Source organism: Coenobita brevimanus, chromosome 22 (assembly GCF_032717465.1).
Source record: "Coenobita brevimanus isolate Jiangsu-jjx chromosome 22, ASM3271746v2, whole genome shotgun sequence".
Lineage (NCBI taxonomy): Eukaryota > Metazoa > Arthropoda > Malacostraca > Decapoda > Coenobitidae > Coenobita > Coenobita brevimanus.
Genome location: NC_136975.1, coordinates 10,368,557 through 10,390,030, shown reverse-complemented (window position 1 = coordinate 10,390,030; position 21,474 = coordinate 10,368,557). Strand labels below are relative to the sequence as shown.

At 44.6% G+C, this 21,474-nt stretch overlaps 1 protein-coding gene across 1 annotated transcript in view; it reads left to right on the top strand.

Annotated features, from left to right (window-relative positions):
• Positions 1–8,232, top strand: part of LOC145392420 (uncharacterized) — a 32,004-nt gene extending 23,772 nt beyond the window's left edge. Inside the window, exons 5-7 of the mRNA XM_080266829.1 lie at positions 1,023–1,176; positions 1,687–1,797; positions 8,186–8,232. Of these exons, the coding sequence (XP_080122955.1) occupies positions 1,023–1,176; positions 1,687–1,797; positions 8,186–8,232 (312 nt within the window). The remainder of the gene's footprint in view (positions 1–1,022; positions 1,177–1,686; positions 1,798–8,185) is intronic.
• Positions 8,233–21,474: the final 13,242 nt, after the last annotated feature.

The window sequence follows — 21,474 nt, the reverse complement described above, 5'->3', positions numbered from 1 at the left end:
TTACTGTAGAATTTAGGATGAAGGAAGGCTCTTACGCCTCCCCTTGTCCAGATGTTGATTGGGATGTTCACTGCTGTTATTCTACTTAAAGCATGGTAGGGGTGGAACATCTTACTCCCTGAAGTATTTCTTGCTCCTAGGTAAAAACTTTGGTAATACTTCATTTCTTCCTTCCTTCCCCCCTCCCCCCATGTACTATTTTCCTGTATTTTTTTTTTTTTTTTTATATGACCCTTTTTTTTTTTTTTCAAGTTCAACTGATATTATTACACCACATCCCACCAGCATTCCCCACGTACAGTACCTGCGCCACCTTGCCGACTATACCATCATCTCACCTGTACCAATTATCCACTTACATCCCACTTTATCGAAGGTGGAGCTTCAAGCGTGTTTGCTGGCGTCTCATGTTTTGGTTACCTGGGTGTCTCATTTGGAGTGATATCAATTTCGTTACCAAGTGCTCTACCCTCATCACCAGTTAGGGAGGCCTGCTGGTGGTGATATGTTCCCTGTCTGTCATCTTAGGGCAGGGCTGCTGCCCCCCCCCCACCTCCTCCCCTCAGGTATTTGCCAATTGTGTCACTGTGTGATGCTAAAAAGTCAGATAGCCTCGTGGTTGTGATGTTGAACAATGCAACACATCTGTTTAGTTGCCTGGTCTTGACTAGAAGGGTAGCTTGGTGATGGTCAAGTAAGTCATATGGTTGGTCGTTTTTTACTAAGGCAATGCGAGCACCACAAAGCCAGGCACTCCATCTTCCTGGAGCTATTGTTTGGTTGTGAGGTGGTTACCTGTGTATGCTTTTCTAATACCCCTGGAGTTGTCAGGTGTTCCGTGACCTGCTCTTTGGGCTCCCCTTGTTGGGCTTCGTGGTTCAAGGTTGGGGGGGGTAAATGATGGCTTTTACATTTTGATATATGGCAGATCCTTCTCTTAACTTTGATTCTTATGTGCCATATGCCCAGGCCCACAAGTCATCTACTGACCACATTTCTCCTCCTACTGAGCCTATCCATAGGTACTCGATCACCTGCTGACAAACCCTGACACTACTGGATCGTCAAATGACTCTTCCTCATCTCTGAAACTACCGTCCTTCCCCAGGTTCCGCTGGTTATGGAGTGCTCTCAGGATATTCCAGCCGGAATCATTTCAGGCTGCTGGAAGTAAGGGTAAGAATAACTTTCGAGGGATAGGAACCAAACCCCGGAAGGGAACCTTTAGTACTGCCAGTGAGATGATTCCTGGTGTCTTTCTGTCTGAAACTGTGAGAAATTCCTTGTCATGTAGCTGGCTCATGATACTGCTTTCAGAGACTAGAATGCATTTAAAGTTCATCATGATCTGGTCAACGCTTTTGGGTTAACCCCCAAGTTTGTTCTACAGGCAAATGGGAATCTCCCTGTTGAAGCCAAGGATGCAGAATGTGCTTTCAGGCATGCTATATAATGATTTGTCTTTCATGAAAATGGTGGTCACCCATCTCGTCATCCACAACCAACCAAGGGGCGAAGTCTTCTCCAAAGAGTTCCTCACACACTCAGAGAAGAACCTCCCTGGGGAGCTGCTAGACCAGCAGATCAGGGGGTGGTGAAAGCTGAAAGGACAAAGAAGAATGTAAATGGGATCTTGCTAGACACATTGCCTTTGATTCTGATGTATGATCACTGGATATTCCCCAGTGTCCTCGAGGCAGGTTACTACCATTTTTGGGTCAAGTCGTATGTACAGCGGCCAGGGACTTGTTCTTATTGCAGTGATCCTGTTGTCAAAAACTGCAAAGTCTTCCAGAAGTGAGTGCTGACTAGGGTGGTGATTATCATTGTGAGATTGACTGCTTGAACTCCCCCCTCTCGTGTGTAATGCCGCGGTGCTCATCCAGCTTCATCAGCCCAGTGTGACCAATACAAATTTGGGAATGAGCTCATATCAATCCGAACCTGCGAGCAGCATTCTTTTGCGAAGGCAGAGGACAAGATCAGAGGTTGTTTATAAACCCTAGTTTTCCCCTTTGCTTCAACTCTGTCTTGTCATTATGAAACCCAGCAATGCAGTAGTACAAAAAAGGCTGCTCCACATACTTCTCAAAGCACTTAGTGGTAGGTCAGGGCTAGCTTCTGTATCAGTGAAAACAGAAGGAGATAATGCCAGCTTCACATGGAGATTACGTGAGAGTGAGGTTGCCTCCCCACTTTCATGTGTCCCTGCATATGTCCTGAATGCTGCATCCATGGCTTGGGCAGGGACGTTAATAGCTGGACGCACACTACCACCTCACGTTTCTGCCAAGCCTGACCTTCAAGACAAGAGGCTGCTACTGCCCTTCATGATGAGATGTGCCTTGCCAGTGTCATGTGGTAGCCCTTGTTAGGGCTACCACTATGCAGGCTACAAAAACTCGATCAGTTGCACCAGAACCAGTCACCCCTGCTTATTCACCTGTGCTATGGTCGAACAGTGAGTGTGAAGCAGTCTATAGTGCCTACAGAGCTGTATATATTCTCTCATTTCCATGCACACAGACAGAGCAAGTTTTTGAAGGTAGAGTTCTGTCGTGACGTGCGAAATACAGGTGAACCGTAAAGAATTCGCAGGGTAGCTCTTGGGCAGCCTATGTTTCTTCTACTAACTCCTCCACTCATATATCACGGGTTTCGAAGTAGGCGCAGAAGATAAAAGAGATATTCATGAAACCAACTAGTGCCGAGGATCACTAGGAATATTGTGTCAGAATCTTGACATGCTTTTGCTGAACAGTTATATACTATCTCCAAAGAGATTCTTCAACACCGCATCATGCTGATCGCGTGCATCAGGAGAGATTGGGGGTGAATTATCAGTCTCGTGAATTGAATAATTCCAACAGCCTATTAATTAAGAGAAATGAGAGCTGCCATTGCCTCCTGTAAAGACACATTTCCAGGGCACGATGGTATTTTATATGCCATGATTCGTCGTCTAGAGGAGTTCCGGGCTTTTCTATTGGTATTGTTAAAATGGTTATTGAGGGAGGGGGTGGTGCTAGCTAGCTGGCGACTTGCCATAATCCTAATCCCAAAGACAGGGAAAGACCCGTTTATTGTGTACAATTACCACCCAGTATCTTTGACGTCCTGCATTTACCTATTATTTGGAATGATGATGAAAGTACGTCTTCTTCGTTATTAGAGAACTTTAATATTTTTTTAATGAAAATCATAATGTGGGTCTTGGCAGATGAGATCCACTGTGAATAATCATTTTTGTCCAGGCAGCATCATGTAGAGATTTTTTTTTTTTTTCCTGAAGAATGCTTTGGTACAACTTGGCGTAATGGCATTTTATCAAATCTTCATTTTTATGATCCTATGGATTCCCTATCCATTTTTATTCAAAACTTCCTCTTTGTAAAGGAGTTCCATGTGTGTGTGTGTGTGTGTGTGTGTGTGTGTGTGTGTGTGTGTGTGTGTGTGTGTGTGTGTGTGTGTGTGTGTGTGCGTGCGTGCATGATGTGAGCTGTCTCACCTGTTTACTTAGGAGGAGGGAGTACCTCAAAGGAGTATTTTGACTGTGGCATTATTTGTTGTTGCAATTTATGGGAAGGATTGAAGAACTCCCTCACTGCGGATTACTTCTCTGTTCTCGTTTTCTGTATCTTGAACTGTATGTTGGTGGCGGCGCCCCATCTGCAACTTACAACAGGACAGGCTTTTACCTGGACTCAGAAGCGCGGCTATAGATACTTATCTATGACTGTTGCAGTGCACTTCTTAATAAGGGTGTCCCCTGACTGTTTTTTTTTTTTTTTAGGCAAAAGATTGCTTGTAAGGAGCAGGTCAGATTTTTGGGCATCACATTTGACCCCGGTCTTACTCGGGTTAAGACATCCTGCATGAAGGTTTGATTTTTTTAAAGGGTTTTGCCCATATTTGATGGGTTGTTGATAGACGTACCCTTCGCCTGCTCCATCAAGTTTTGGTATTGTCCAAGCTGGAGTATGGTCGTGAGGTGTACTTATCAGTTTCTCCTGCAAGGTTGAGAATCTTGGACTCTGTTCATCACGCACACCTTCATTTCGCTACAGAAAAATTTTCCATCTGCCCTGTCGCATGCCTGCTTGTGCATGCATGGATTAAAGGGTTAGAGCCACAGTGTTGGTACAGATTCCAGAGGTTTCCTGAAATGTCTGTGCTTTCAGTTTTGCCAAGCACACATTTTATGATATCCTTCCATGATTTTCTCGTCCATTTAGTTATAGGGCACAGGAAATCATGACTGATGTCGGCCTCCTACACAATCCAGTCTTGGGCATGGGGACATTAATTTGTCGTTCTACCCTGAATGTTACCTGAAATAAGATTTTACCGGTATGTAACGGCCTCTAAGGCTGTGGAATCCGAATTGGTGATTCACACCCAATTGTTATTTCATGCTGCCTTCCATACTGGGTCTATCTCAGTTTGACTCATTGGCTTAAAGTCTGATGCCAACTTTGGGTTTGGGATCATCCTCCCTTATTTTTGCCGGAGTGCCACCTCACCCTCTTCAACCCCAATGGTGACTCCTGAGCTGTCAGGAGTTTGGGTGGCTCCGCAACTTATACTCATCTATGAAACAATTATTTTCATTGCTTTTAACAACTCCCAAGCAGACTTATCTGCCCTTGAGCATTGTCACTCACGCCACCAGTTGGCCTGGGAAAGATTAGCAAATATCCTCCACATGGGTTGTCATGACCAGAAAGTTTCGTTTTGTTGGGTGCCAGCCCAATTTGGACTGCAGGGAAAAGAATTTGTGGCTGAGGCAGCAAGGGCAGCAACTCCCTTCGATGCCTTTATCAAGTCTCTTCCCTTCAAGAATTACTTCCTTGTGATTCAACCTGTTGTCAGGGAATGTGGGCATTGTGTCTGGGACACTCTTCCTTTTAAAAGCAAGCTCAATAAGGTGACGTGTTAGTTTGTCCACGGGCCATTACAGCCATAACCCGTCACTATGAAGGTGCTGTGACCTGCAAACAGATCAGTCATACATGCCTAATGCATTGCCATCTCCAGAAGGAAAGGCCCCCTTCTTACTGTGAAGATTTTCTTGTCCCTCTGGCTGTGTGGCAACTCTTGCCTGTGTTTTCCAATCTATGGGATTCCCATCATTGATTCCTCTCCAGGTTTACGTTCAGTCCTTGGAGAGCTGGTGTGTATTAAAAAGGAGCCACTTTCTCCTCTGTTGAGGAAGCAAAAGTCCTCAGCCGACTTTAGTTTTTAAACCATAGTCTTAACTATATTTTTTTAATGCATATTTTCTGGTTTGTTCTTGGTGTTTTATGGGGATTTTAATGATAGATGAAGTTATATATATATATATATATATATATATATATATATATATATATATATATATATATATATATATATATATATATATATATATATATATATATATATATATATATATATATATATAAATATATATGTACATATTTATGTGCTCGACTATGGGCGTAAATGACCTCCGACTACTGACCTCAAATGACTTCGGATGTCAACCTCACATAGACGATGTCCGAACTGGAGAGCATGTGAGTCTCCATGCCAAAAATTGGGCTGCTCAGTCCAGTTGTTAGAGTGTGTATTACTGGTGACCTCAAATGACCCCCAAATGGTGGCCTCAAACGACCTCGGAGGTCACCCTCACATAGGCTATGTCTGAACTGAAGGTCATGCGAGTCTCCATGCCAAAAATTGTGCTTCTGAGTCCAGTCATTTGAGCATATATTACCGGTAACCTCAAATGACTTACCACCAGTAACCTGAAATGACCTCAGAGGTCAACCTTGCATAGCCTGTGCCCGAACTGGGAGTCATGTCAGTCTCCATGCCAAAATTTGGGCTGCAGGGATTGCCAGGGCCAAAAAAAATGAACACTTTACGGGTGACCTCAGATGACGTAGATCTGAATTTTGACCCCCCTAAAACCATCATTGGGTCACCCTGATTCAGAATATGTATGGGTCTGGGAGTCTTTGGTCCATGGTTTGGGCGTGATTGAAGGAGAGACAAACAAAAAACGAGGCTCTTTGATATATATATATATATATATATATATATATATATATATATATATATATATATATATATATATATATATATATATGAAACCAAAGTGGTACAGTGGTAGAGTGTGCGTTTCGTACACGGGTGAATCAGGGTTCGTGCCCCACAAGGATAATAAACTTTGGGAGTGTTCACCCGGCCACTTACTGCATTGGCGGACACAACAGGTGCTCTGGTTGAACCAGTGTCGCTTACTTTAAAGTATGCTTGCACGGGCCGATTACACTTGGTTCACATACTACACACACATCCAAAGCCACTCCAACACTACAATTACACTTACAAGCACTTCTCACCCTACATACAATCTCTACCAGACAGCCTAAGCCACTTGGTAGAGATACATTGGCTGTATCGTCCCGACTTCGGTCGGGATAGGCCGGTCCTGCAGTGGATACTCAAACAGATGATGATATATATATATATATATATATATATATATATATATATATATATAGACAGATAGATAGATAGATAGACATATATATATATATATATATATATATATATATATATGTGGATTATCATGGCAGATGACTTTCTATGTATCCATATATATATATATATATATATATATATATATATATATATATATATATATAACCAGAATGGTTGAAAATTTAGAACAGAAATATAAGTAAGGGCTGTGGATATTGTAAAATCCATTGTGATGAAGTATATGGTGTGGAAAATAAGTGTACTGGTGCATGCTCATGATACAATTGTGTGAAGTGAAGGTGCTTGGTTCTGGAGAGCAGTAGAGTCGATTATTGCGTTGTGTAGCGAATGGGTATGAAATGGACAACATGAGCGCCCTTATATGTCAAAACTAAGTGATGACAAAAGATGTGAGTTTACAAAATGAGTTGGAGCATCATTAGAAAGTCTGGACTGATGGAGTGAATGCAGAATGAAAGGTTAATGGGGGAGAGGGAGAGATGGGGAGGGAGTGTGATATGTGTATGGGCTATGTGGAAAGGTATGCAACTAACAGAATTGTGGGTTGGAGTGTGAAGAATGGGTCGACGTAGATGTTAATATGTCAGTGGGTTCCACGTTCCTTGACTAAGGTGTTTGAATATAAAGAAATAAATATTTGGAATAAACTCTTCACAAATTTCATCCACCTAAACATTTTTTTTTTTTTTTTTTTGTATGGGTTCATATTATTCTTGGCTTGTTCTTAACCAAGTTAAATTTGACTAAACGCTCTTCGGTTTTTGCACTGAAATGTGAATGACTGGATAATTACTGCAACATATAAACAACTTTAAGTAATGATTCGAGTTTGCAGCATCTTTGTGTCAGTGGACTTCAGTTCAAAACTTCACAGAGTCCTGACTTTCAAATCAAATCACCAATGTTATATCTGGCCAATGGAGTCAAACTGTTTCAATATCATCTGGACTAATAGTAAACAAATTTAGCAGAGTGGCAATGCAGTTTCTCAGTACATGCAAAGCATCTGAAACACTTATAAGGACCATTGTTTTCAATACACGTTCATTATCCGAAAGTCATATGGCGAAGTTGCTGGATGTGAGTTTTTACAGAATTAAAGCATCGTTTCCGATGACTTTGCTCTTGCTCCACAGTCAAAGTTGAGCTGTCAGTTCTGATAACATTTCTTAGTTTCGTAACCAAGCTACAATTTTGGTGTCAGATACTCCTCCAAGTTTCAAGTGAAGGGATGTATGAGATATTGATTAAAAAGTAGTATCACTATATTCACAAGCCTTTCAGTCAGACCTGTCATATCATCCAATAACTTAGAAGGGTCACACTGTTTGATTCAATAGCCTTGTTCACTCTTTGAACGTCACTTACAACAGATATTTAAAAGAAAAACAATAATGCATGCATGGCTGAATTATCAAAGTACAAGACATGTAAAATTTCTGACATATAGCATCTTTCACGTGATTTTGCCAATTAAAAAAAAAAACACGTGTTTTCAGCTCTAACCAATGGTCATCCAGTCTTTGCACCGTAGAAAAAATAGATAGCCAACGAGTCAGGGAAGCCTGATCGGTCTTCAGCATGTTCATCACATATGAGCTAGAATAGGTTGCTGTATGCTTCATACCTTCAGGAAGATCTCGCAAGCCAGTTATATGTGTCACTAACGAGGAATTCTAGGTTCCTAAGCATGACTTCAGAACTTGTATGTGACACTGTTAACTGAAGTGAGTGAAATATGCATCCGATTTGATCAAAGAAAGAATCTCTTCTGGGAAACTCCGTAGTTTATACCTACAATCACATTCGGGTTGTCGGTTGCACACCAGTCATGTTATACAACCTATGTCCTTATTCCTGTAATGACTTCCGAGCATCAACAATACTATTTACATCATATTCAAGTATAGATGCATAAAAGATAAAACTATTTGCTATAATGATCAAAGTTATGTACAGGTAACCCAAGGTATTTATTAACATCAATGTTAGTGGAAATGTTCAATAAAATGCCGTATTTCCTATCAGCAGCGTCCAGTTTCAGCTTCACAACGAAATAGGACATCAGTACATGCTTAATAACTGCAGTGCATTTGGTTCTGTGCATTGTTAAGTAGTGTTGATGTCTTTTCACTGGAGCATTTTCTCATATACTAAATGATTATCGGAGTAAATGGCACAATGTTTGTCAAGGAAGAGTGTTAACTGGATATCAGTTCGGACCATATTATGACATTTTTCTGCTTTGGGGGAGGCTTAATTTTAAGTGCAGAGGTGATGAAAGTGCCTCACCGTTTACTAGGTGCTTCTTACTTTCTACATGTTCTCTTACGTCTCTGAATTTTGTCTTGGTTGTTGTTTTACAGTTAATACAATGAACATTGTTTTCATCAGTAAAGATCTTTGGAATCTACCCTTTATATATATATCCACTCCCATCCATTGACTTCTCAGTTTCCTCGAGTTCTGTTTTTGGTGTGGAATTTATCAACACTGAAAATAATGGTCTTGTGTCTCTCATCACATACCGGTACTCCTTCTTTTCAGAGGTGGTTACTCGAAGTTAAAGGAAACGGGATGGTCACGCATATAGATTATAAGGTGTCGCCCACATAAACAGGACAGAACCAGTACGATCCTTATCGTCTCCCTCTCCCTTTCACACGCCCTTCCCAGCCCTGATATATCATCTTGGATATCACGGCTGACGTTACTGGAGAACATATATTCAGTCCTCATCTAAAACAACATCTAGTATTGAAAAACGTTCTTTAACTTTGGTTAGTGATACACTATACTGCGAGACAAGGGCGAAACGAAACCTACTGCATCCGTAAGTTTACTGTCACAGTAAAGTTATCGTTGGAATGGTGGTAAATATTTTCACAGTACTATATGATTTCAGAAATGTCCAGGAAACGGCCAAACCCCTCAGGCTTTAGATTTTGTTTTTTTTGCCTGTCTGCTAGATGCAATATTTTTTGACAATATGCAGGAATAGTTAGCTAAATCTAGCCAAAAATGGCTAATCTGGAAAAACTAATCCATTCAACACCATGCGAAGATATATGTTACCTGTTGAGGTGGGAACCAGGAGGGAGATGGAGACAGCAAGGCCAGCTTGAGTTTTATTCTGATATGTACACGCAAGGGCACGCCCTCTCTTTAGGGCGGCCTGAGTCAGACTGCCCGCCAAGCCCTAGGTGCAGGCTGGTGGCATGCACGAAAGCTCCGCTTGGCAGGAAGAGTTCCTGCACAAGCACAAACTCCAACACCCCCTCTCCATTGCAGTGAGTTCCCCACTTCCTGCAGTATTAATACAAAGTACATTGGTGAAGGAAGGTCACTGCAATAACAAAACAATGGACAGATACTGACACTCATCTTAACTTAAGTTTAGGCATTACATGACACAATGCTGGCAAAATTTACATGTTACATATATGCTGACTTCAGAATGGCATAATTGCTACAACAATAAGGAATTCAATTACATGTGCTGGAACAACCATTGCTCTGGAATCATGGTACAAGTTCAGCAACGTTATATACAATACAGAACAACATGCCTAGGGGTACAAAACACAGCAGTGTCATGGTACATAGTTTTCTAGGTGTCTTGGGGCCCACTTAGCATGCCGCATCCTCTCCAGGGAAGGGAGAGGCTAAGGAGCCTCCCCCCTGCAGTCATCCTCCTGCCAGGGACCACCCTCAATGTGTGAAGTGGGTGTCTGTTCCCTTGTCTCCTTGTAGGGGCATAGGTGGCAGTGATTCTTGAGGGAAGCTCGCCCACTGCTGTCCAGCTTCACCAGGCGTTGCCTTGGGGCTGGTGTGTCAAAAATAACCCCTACATGGTCCCACCGCCTCATCTCCTGGTTCTATAGGCGCACCCACTGGCCTGGGTTGAGAGGGGCGAGGTTGTGTGCCGTTTGATTGAATCTCGTGGCCACTGCGTCCCAAGTGTTGGCCATGGCCAGTTCCCTGCTCCTCAGCATCTAGGCCCACTGCCTGCTGATCCTGTAGTGTTCTTTGGAAGAGAGTAAGGAGTCTCACAGCTGATGCCCCATCAGCAGCTGGGCTGGGGATGCATTAGGGTCATGTAGCGGGGTGTTGAGGTACTACAATATGGCCCTGGTGTCTGCATCCTAGTCTAAGGATCCTCTCGGGCTGGTGTTGCTCCTCAGCAGCCTCCTGGCGAACTTGACTGTGGCCTCCATTTGGCCGTTGAACTGTGGGTAATGGGCCAAAGACACCCTCAGCTGCACACACCATGCGGATAAGATTGTCCTCATTCTCCCACTCACGAGGTTCATACCCCCGTCACAAGACGACCTCTGGGATACCGAACCATTTGAACCACTTACGAAAGGCCATTATGAGCCATGAGCTGGCAGTGCTGGGCAGATGCCCCACCTCCAGCCAGCCAGTTAACCTGTCTGTGTAAGTAATGTACTCTTCCTCCACCAGTTGGAACAGGTCAGCCACTGTTTGCTGGAACAGGTACTCAGATGGGGGTGTGGGCAGCAAGTTTTCCATGAATTTTGATTGGGCATTGATCTCAGCATCTATGCCAGGCCATTACACACATTGTCTGGCACACCTGATCATGAAGTCCCTGCCCTGGTGACCTATGTGGAGGTTGGCTAGGACCGCACTGTGAAGGGCTGTGGGAATTACAAGTCACAGGTGCCCCTCATCACTGGCATACATGACAGTGTCCTCCTGGCATGACAGATGCCTCCTCATCCTGTAGTATGGGTGGAGTGCCATCAGCTCCTTGTCCTTCCGATCAGACCAGTCCCCGGTGCTCACACACTCATTGAGGAGCCTGTAGTTCTCATCTTGGTGTGCTTCCTCCTCCACTTGATGGTGGTCTACGATGGAGCCTTCTTCGTCTTCCAGGATGCAGGCCATCACCGCCGCGACCACAGCACATGAAGCCTCGTCTTCTGCCAGGTCTGTCTCGTCTGGTCCGCCCTATAGCAGGGGGTATCTTGAGAGTGCTGTGTGGTTTGCCTCTCCCTTCAGGTACTTTATGCAAAATGAGTACATTAATGTCTTCTTGATGTTGAGTATGCAGGGGTTGCTGATTTCTTTCAGCTCTTTGTCCCTGAAGATTTTAGTCAGTGCACAATGGTCCATCATGGTGAGGTCTGGACATCCCAGGTGAAACAGGCGCACCTTTTTCAAGCAACATGCAATGGCAAGGGCCTTCCCCTCAAAAGCTGAGTAGTTTTTCTTGGCTGCTGTTAGATGGTGGCTGCCGCACAGGGTCAGTTTCCAGCTGCCTTTGCAGCATGTGGGAGCCTCTTGAGACAACCATTGGCAGTACTGCAACATGACCACAAAACTGATGCCAAGCCTGCTGAAGTCGGTGAACACTGCTGTGGGCCGTGTGCTTTCATAATACTGGAGGCCCTCCGCGGCAAGCTTGCCTATAGCCTCCTTTGTTGACTCGGAGATGGACAGGAGTTGGCCATCCCAGTACACCACTTTCCCTGACAGTTTTTTCAGTAATTCTCTGAAAGGCTCCATGAGTGGTGCAACGGTGAGGAATCGCACCACCTGGTTCACCAGCCCGAACTACTATCGGATATCTGTGAGGGGGGGGGGTATGGCGGCATCTAGATATTTGTTATACTTCTTAGCAAGTCCTGGCTAGGCTGATATTCCTCCCAATCGAGCTGATAACCTGTGAAGGTCACACTTCTCCTGTGGAAGTGAAATTTATGTAGGCAGAGTGTGATCCCATTTTCTGCACATGTTTGGAGGAACTGGTATGTGTACCAGAAAGCATCAGTGATGCTACAGTCGTGCAGGAGTGTGTCACTAAGCATCAGTGATGCTGCAGTCGTGCAGGAGTGTGTCACTGACACATTTCAGTTTTCTACGGATCTTTGCTGTTGTGTCATCGAAGTGCTTGGTAAAGGTGTCCTGCCCTGCACAGTGGCCCATGGGTGTGCACCAGTAACAGAAGCGGCTCCATGGGGTGATAAAGGTGGTTAGCTTCTTGCTCTCCTCATTCAGGGGGATCTGGTGGTACCCCAAATAAGCATCTGCAACTGTTTTAAATGTGTGCTTTGGCATGCAGGTGATTGTGTTGAATATGGGGCGGGTGTGGTGGGTCTCGTGCTGGCTTGCCTGGTTGAGTCGCTGATAATCTCCTGTTTTGCGCAGCTGCCTGTCCTTCTTCGGGACCGCCACCATATGGGAACATCACTCTGTGGGTTCTCCTGCTGGTACGGGCTTGATGATACCCCTCCTTAAGTCGTCTTCTAACTGCTGGCGAACTTCGTCGTAGAATTGGTGGGGGACGGAAGCTACAACATGTGAGACTTTGAACAGGGGCACAGGTGGATGTGGTGAGCTGGCCCCTTCATCTCCGGCAGGGGGTGTGATTAACTGCGAATGACATGCACCTGAAGCACTCCAGGAACCCCTTGTCCAACAGGTTCACATTTTCTTCCATTAGGGCGTATGGGGGAGTATCAGGTTGGGCAGGGATTGGGGGCTCTTACACATGTTCAACGGTCCATACAGTCGCCCCACACGTTGGGGAAGTCGTGTACCACCACGCCCTGTGCTTTGCACGTCTGCAGCAATAGATTCAGCCGCTGTACGCTATCAGTGAAGTACAGGTTTGCCATAGCAGTCCTTTCGCCCATGTTGAAGCTGCATTCCTTGCATCCCACAGCTCTTATGCTTCCATCTGCGAGGTGATTAATACTCACGGTAGATCCCTGTAGAATTTGTGGAGTCAGCCCAAGGCCCTGCATGAGGTGGCGTCCCACTATGCATACCTGCGCCCATGTCGACTACCGCCGTCACCTCGCATGCTGCGGGTGGGTCATCACACTTCACTTCCACCCTGAGGCACACTGACGCCTCAGTGCTGGCTACTGTGATGCTGCCAGTGGTCTCAGCAGGGCTGGGCTGCTTCACTGACCTACACACTCGCTGGAAGTGGCCGACCCTCTCACATCTGCTGAAGATGGCCTTGACGGCAGAGCACTGGCACTTGCCACTCCACTTGCTGCTGCTGCATGTCTGGCAGCCCTTTCCTGGTGGGAGAGGGGCACGAGGCTGGGGTGCCCCTGCACCCACCTGTCGACCCCAATTGGCACCAGCTGCTTCCGTTTCCTCCTTATCACTCACTGAAGCACCTGTCACACCACTGTGTCCACCCACTCCTGCCATTTTCTCCACTGATTCGAACACTTCACAGGCATTTGTGATTTCTTCCACAGATCACAACATTGGAAGTTGCCGCAGCACTTCTTTTTCATACTGAGGTTGTGCAGCCCCATAATAAGCTTTTTTGATTTTATGAAATTGTTGAGGTTTATGGAACACTGGGGGCGCTTAAAATCACACTATACTGCCTTGGCTCTACATTTTACCATATATGAACACATAGTATCATTAGGCTCCTGCGTGTATGTGAAGAAGTCTGACCATGCTCCCACAGCTCACCTGGGGTCCAATACCATGCACCTTACCATGCCAACGGCCTCCTCTGTGCACATGGCCTCGAATCTATGCTTGGCCACCTGTGTGTTCATGCATTGCTGCACTTCAGGATCACACAGCATTCTCACATAACCCTGCAGCCAAGGGTGGGACCCACCTGCAACCACTGCCGTAGCTTTCGACACCGCACGCCCACACCTTGAACTGGGTTGGCGACATGCCCATAGTAGCCTTACCACGAGCTGCAGGTGGTGCCAGCACTCACCACTGGGCCTGTGTCTCTGGGTGCAGGGTTGGGTACACCGGCTTGTAGGCTGTCCCTATTCCTGGAGGTTGTAGCTGGGGTGGTAGCACATTGTACATGTTGCTGCATACTTGGTCTCCTGGCACCATGCAGCAGAACCAGTCTTTTGACTCTGGGTTCGCCTGCTCGAGCACTGGCGGATTTGCCTTGAGGTCACACTTAGAACTCCACTGCGCCAAGTTAGGGTGAGAACCAAGAGGGAGATGGAAACAGCGAGGCCAGCATGAGATTTATTATGATAGTTACAGGCAAGGGCATGCCCTCTCTCTAGGGCAGCCTGAGTCAGACTGCCCGCCAAGCACCAGCCGTGGGCTGGTGGTGCGTGCGGGAGCTCCATTTGGTGGGAAGAGTTCCTGCGTAAGCACAAACTCCATCATTACCTAAAAACTCCTAGTATGCATTCCTCGAATACCTTGAAACCACATTATCCCACCTTTACTCCCCTAAACACCGTTCGATCACATTCACATGAAACTGATTGTTTCACAGTTTTCTCACCTTCAGTCTTTAGCTTTGATTAATATTCTCACCTCAAAACCTATAAGATTCATTCAGCTTCAGTCAGCATTCCTCAGTAATATAAATTAGTCACAAAAACATTTATATAGTTCTTTCAGCATTATCTTATCAGTACCACCTTCAAGCATGATTCCCTTTTCAATTATATATGTCTTGCTTGAAATATATATATATATATATATATATATATATATATATATATATATATATATATATATATATATATATATATATATATATATATATATATATATATATATAGATGGATAGATAGATAGATAAATAGATAAATAGATTTTATATATATATATATATATATATATATATATATATATATATATATATATATATATATATATATATATATATATGTAACTGATTTGTATCGTCTTTGTCGGTTTTGTGTGAAATGCTGGTTACAAATACATAACATTTTTTTTTTTTTTATCGCATGTACTCTTTTCGCCATCTTTGGTAAATCTCCCCTGGTACATGAAAAGGACCTATTACATATTCACTGGTCCTGTACCGAATTTACTCTTCATATTTCTCTCCAGAAATAGTCCATACGGTAACTCCTTGATTTAACTTCTATCACGCTGATTTACTGGTCTCGAAACTTGTTTGTATCTTAATGATATTTACATGTATGCAATACTAAGAGAATTTTTCAAACATTTGTCTAGTACAGTATAATCCACACAACTAGTAATGCCTAATCATTTGCCCAGTATAACTCATGAATGGGAAAATTCTTAAACATTTGCCCAGCATAACTCATGAAAGTGAAAGTGCTTAAACACTTGCCTAGGATAACTCATTAAAGGGAAAGTGCCTAAACATTTCCCCAGTACGAATAAAACAGTGGAAAAAGCACAACTCACTAACGGAAATGTGCCTAAAGTTTGATACAAGTATTTAAAATTGCAGGACCTTTTTAGCCACATACATATTTACCTCTTTTCGTATATCAATAATTTTAGTGACAGGAGTGCTTCGTTCGGCGATGTATACACCCGGGGCATATTGCACCATCCATGGCTCAATGCCCCACCTCCAGCCATCTGCTGCGACCAGTTCTTCTAAGGTCTCCAGGGGCTTGGTCTTGCCTTGGACAGTGAGGTGGGCAATCAGGGAGGACTTGAACCCCGTACACAAGGTCAAGCAGAATACCAGCCACCAACCCACCAGCATCTGTTAAACACAGTGATTTTTTACCTAAGTGGTTACTTAAGGCTACATTCACAGTTGGTACTATTTTATTTGTTGCTAACTGACTAAAAAAAAACACTTCTCCCTTTCCGTTGTCAGAGTCATATTTTGCAGTGATGTGGAGTGGAGGAATCACATATATGTGTATTATTTGAACACTTATCAATCAGTCAATCAAGAAAGGACATATGCTGTGGGGCACATAGCCTCACTCACCCTCCGACTCCATCCATGTTTGTCCCTCTGTGTGACCCTCCAGGCCGTGACTCTTCCCCCACTAAGTATATCACCCTGTGTCAACTTGTTCAGAGATAATCCTGCGTGCATGATCAGTCTCAGGAACGCGGGCCATGTGCCCATATAGCTATAGTTGGGGTTGACGTATTATGTGAGTAATAGGCCTCGATTCAGTCTCATGGAGTGGTCGCTCGTTACACACCTGGTTTTACCAGCGATATCCCATGATCCTACAAAGACACTTAGTACCAAAAGAGTCAATTTGCCACTTCAGGTCACTGATTAGTGTCCATGTCTCAGCCATAATGTAAGACAGGGAGCACTAGCGCCCTGAAGATGCAAACTTTCGTCCTTCAACACAAATAACAACAGCGTCAAATACCTGAATTGAGTGTGATGTCTCCATGGCTGTTTAATATATACATGGATGGGGTTGTAAAGGAGGTGCAAGGTAGGTCAGTGGATGTGGGGGCGGCTCTGATGAATGAGGGTGAGATTTGGAAGATTCCGATGTTGCTGTTTGCTGATGATACAGTACTGTTGAGTGAAGATGAATGGGAGTTGCAAGGTTTAGTGAATGAATTTGGGACAGTGTGTAGGAGGAGGAATCTGAAAGATAATGTAAACAAGAGTAAAGTTATTGTGTTTGAGAGGAATGAAGTCATAATGTACAGTAAGGTTGGATGGTGAGGATATGGAGAATGTGAGTGCATTCAAGTACTTGGGTAGTGTGATGAGTAAGGATGGAACTTTGGGGGATGAAGCGCGTGAAAGGGTACAGCAGGAAGGAAGGTTGTTGGTTCACTGAAAGCAGTGATGAGGAATAGGGAGGTGAGTATGGAAGTTAAGAAGTCACTGCATGATAGTATTGTGATCCCTACCTTGACATATGGAAGCGAGGTGTGGACCCTGCAAGAGGGGAACAAGTAAAGAGTGAGAGCAGTAGAAATGAGTTACTCGAGAGGAGCATGTGGAGTGACATGGAGGGATAGGTTGACGAATGAAGAAGTGAAGGAACGTTGTGAGGTGGATGTGGATGTGGTTGAGAAGATTAGGAGAAATACAATGAGGTGGTTTGGACATATGGAGAGAATGGAGAATGAAAGACTGACTAAGAGGGTGTGTGCAGGTGAGGTGGAGTGAGGGAGAGGGAGGGGTAGACCGAGGATGAGGTGGAGGGATGGAGTTGAGAGGTATATGAGGGAGGAGGGGGTGAGTTGGAGGGAGGGTAGTCAAATGGTGGGTGACAGAGCGACTTGGAGGCGTTTTGTCTGCGACCACCCTTTGTGGGATTAGGGAGTCGGGCTATAAATAGATAGATAGATAGTTATTCCATAACCCCGTAGGCCTGACCAATGCGACGAGAGATCATTGTCTGATCTACCATTGTTATGGACCACACTACCAAGATAAGTGAATCTTTCTAAGACTTCTATATCCTCACCACATGCTTGAACAGACTGAACTGCTTCATCCAACAAGCCACCAAATGTCTGACCTTGGTCTTGCCCAGGAGACCTTTAATCCCAATGGCTTCACATTCTCATGAAGTTCCTCCTGGGCACTCAGTAGTATCTCCAGTGACTCTGTTAGGATAACTGCATTATCAGCAAGGTCAAGGTCAGTAACCCTGAATTTGCCAGTTGATACCCCACAGTGACTTCGGTTCACAGCCCGGTCCAGTACCCAATCCATACATATGTTGAAAAGTGTGGGGGTAAGGACACACCCCTGTCTTACACCAGAACTTGCTGGGAAAAAGTCGGATGTTCCTCCCCCACGCTTGACAGCACTCTCAGTGCCTGAGTGCAAGGCAGCAATCAGTTGCATTAGCCCTGCAGGGATCCCACAGAATTGCAAACACCTTGAGATCCAGGTAGGCTGCTACCAGACCTTGTCAAAACACAAGACGGTGTTCCACAAGAACTCGAAGAGCTAGTTTACAGTCAACAGTAGACTTCTTGGGCGTGAATCCAGATTGCTCAAGCCTCTGAAACTTTAGCAGATGGTCCCAGTTATGCATCAGGAGAATGTGAGCAAGAACTTTGCCTGACACACTGAGCACTGTAATACCCTGATAGTTACTACAGTCACACTGGTCTCTTTTTCCTTTCCAGATAGTGGTGACCAAATCTTTTGTCCAGTCAGAAGGAATGATACCAGTCTGCCAAATTTCATCTATGACTGCATGTAGCCCCCTGATCATGGCTTTGCCCGCAGGTTTGATCACTGCTGCTGAGATGTCACAAATACAAGTAGCTCTACCACTTTTAGACCTAGCCACAGCTTTTTTTATTTCATCTAGGGAAGGCACGGCTCCATCAGTTGGTGGAACAGCAATCAGTGGTTGTACACCAGTCGATTGAAGCTCTCCACTGGGAGGTTCGGCCATATACAGCTGCTCCAAGTACTCAGCCTAATGAGCCCTATACTCGCTTGAACCCTACCCAAGCCGTCAATCTGCTGCCCAAACAGAGTTTACCTGAGAGGTGGGTCTGGAGTGGAGATTCTTCAGGGCTCGGTGGGCAGGTCGAAGGTCATTTGCATGAAAATGGCCTTCCACCTTCTCAGTGATTTTCCTGACATACCTCTCCTTGTCCATTCTCAGTAAAACTCATGCCCATTGAGACAGAAGTTTGTGCTGTTCCTGATCCTCAGTCAGTCTGGCACCACAACTCTCCTCACTTGTGGTCAGCATCCCCTGAGAGATGAGTCCCCTCCTTGATCTTGGGCAGTCTCCAATACACTCATCACCTGGATCAATAAGATGCTCAACAGCAATGAACACTTCAAACCAATATGAGACTGCCACTGCATACTCGTATACACAATCCTCATCCCTGAGTTTCTCAAAATGGAACCTTTTTTGGTGGCATCTTGAGAATCTGTCAGTTTTGATTTGTAGCCTAAGAGTAGCAAAAACAAGTCTGTGATCAGTAGCAATGAATTCTGCACTCCTGAAAACCCTGCAGCTCTGAAGGATCCTCCAGCGAGTACCAACATGAATGTGATCAATCTCCTTAGCAACCCCTCCAGTATTGGGAAGCCATGTCCAGTGGTGAAGATTTCGCCACTGGAACCAGAATCCAACAATTCTTAAATTACAGGATTTTGAGAAATCCAGAAGGTAAGAACTATTGGAGTTCATGGTTCCAGAGCCATGGGGACCTACACAATCCCTGTAGCCCACCCTGTCAATGCCAGTAACCGCATTAAAGTCACCCAAGACCAGGAGTGTATCCTGCGAGGGGCACTGTTTCACAATGGAGTCAAGTTTGGTGTCGAATAGCTTTTTCTCTTCAAGATCTCTCATCATGGTTGGAGCATTCACTGCAATAAGAGAGATGAAGCCCAAGGAATGTCTCATTCTCACCAGCATTATACGCTAATTAACCGAAGTAACCCTGTCAACACGAGAGACAAAGTGAGCAGCAGTTGCCACAGCAACACCCTAAGATCGGTACCATCATCACAACCAGACCAGTAGTATGTGTAACCATCACTAATGAACTCACCATGCCCGGGTCACCTCATTTCAGAGAGTGCAGCAATGCCGACCCCCAATCGCCCCAACTCTTGTGACAACAAAGGCAGTTAGTCATCCTTTAAAAGGCTTAGAATGTTCCAAGACCCCATCTGCAGTGCCTTCCGAAGGTTAAACCCGCGCTTGGAGCCTCTGCTCATCCTCTGTGCTACCATGATGTGAATCAAAAGGAGGGTCTGGGCTAGGGGGTCTCCCTACATCATTTGGTCGCTTGGGTCTTGTAGGCTTTACGCAGCAACCATCATGATCGGCGCTAGCATGACAGGGCCCAAAAAGCCCCGTCAGGCTGGCACCCAAGGGAGGACCCCCGAGCATAAGGGGGTCAGGGTCAGGCAACATGCACTGACCCCTATCGTTCTTCCCTCCCTTGTTTTGTTTGCAGTTGTTTTTAACAGGGAGGGAATACAAACACCACCCCAACCTCCCATGTCAGGAGAGGGCTCACCACTAGCCTATGGACAGGGCTGTGGAATCCCTGACTATGGCTACCGAGGTTTTACCTCACTTATCATGGAAGTCTTTTTGTGCTCCATAGCTCTCCAGTGAAGCTTATGACTGATTTTATTTTTTTCCAGAATTAAAACAGATCAAGATTTTATATGGCCCATAATAATGCTTAAGAATATATGGGTAAAAGGCTACTAAGCTCCTCCAGCACCTGTCCAGAGATGTTGACCGAGGGATCTGATGGAGGCCTTTCCAGAAGGGCGCCCCAGCCGTACAGGAGGGCAGTGTTGAGCTTGACGCCATTTCCACCTGCCACCCACACCCACGCCCACTGCAGCACCCATAGTGTCACTCCCCACACCACCACGCCCACCATCACTCCCATCCACACTTCCCCTGTGGAAATCGAAATGAGAAAGGTCACAGCAAGCATATGTAATTAAAAAGCCATGAGCTGATGTTGTGAAGATATATAGCATAAGGTCAGGTTGGATTCACTTTAGTTATGAAACACATGTGTGTATATAAACAGAAAGGTAAGAAGGGGAGGGAGGAAAGATAGGGAGGCAGAGAACAGTGAAGGAAAAAACGGTGTTATGAGGAAGTTAAGAGTCTCATACCTAAAGAGACTCGAAGTCAGGCGGAAAATACTGTATGTTCAAAATAAGCAGTATTTTCATAATATGTCGGTCTGCTTTCTTCCATAATTATAAACCATAGCCACCTGTTGTTTACGATATGCATACTATCTCCGATCTAGTGCCAATTTAGGGTGACTTTTCGAACTGGAGTGGTTAGATAAAGTCTTCAATAATCCCTCAACTTCTGACGATCTTTCCTAAGCTGAATAAAAGCGCTCATATGTAGGATGAATAAACCTTCCAAAAACTTCATCAAATGAGAGATATTCGATTTTTTTTTTTTCAAGAATGTCATGGAATAAGTATAAAAAGGATACGGAAGTGCTACAATTCTTCTCATGACTGTTAAACCCTTTAGTTCTGAGACTTACTTTTTGTCATAATTTTGATTTGACTCAAGGACAACAACAGGAAATACACACTTCAGAAACAACCTAACTCAGAGAGACATAAGGACACCTTGCCAGACTGCAATGAGGCCAGAACCCTTCCCTGCTACAATACCAGTACAAAACAATTCACAACAATCCACTTTCCCGCTGAGGAGG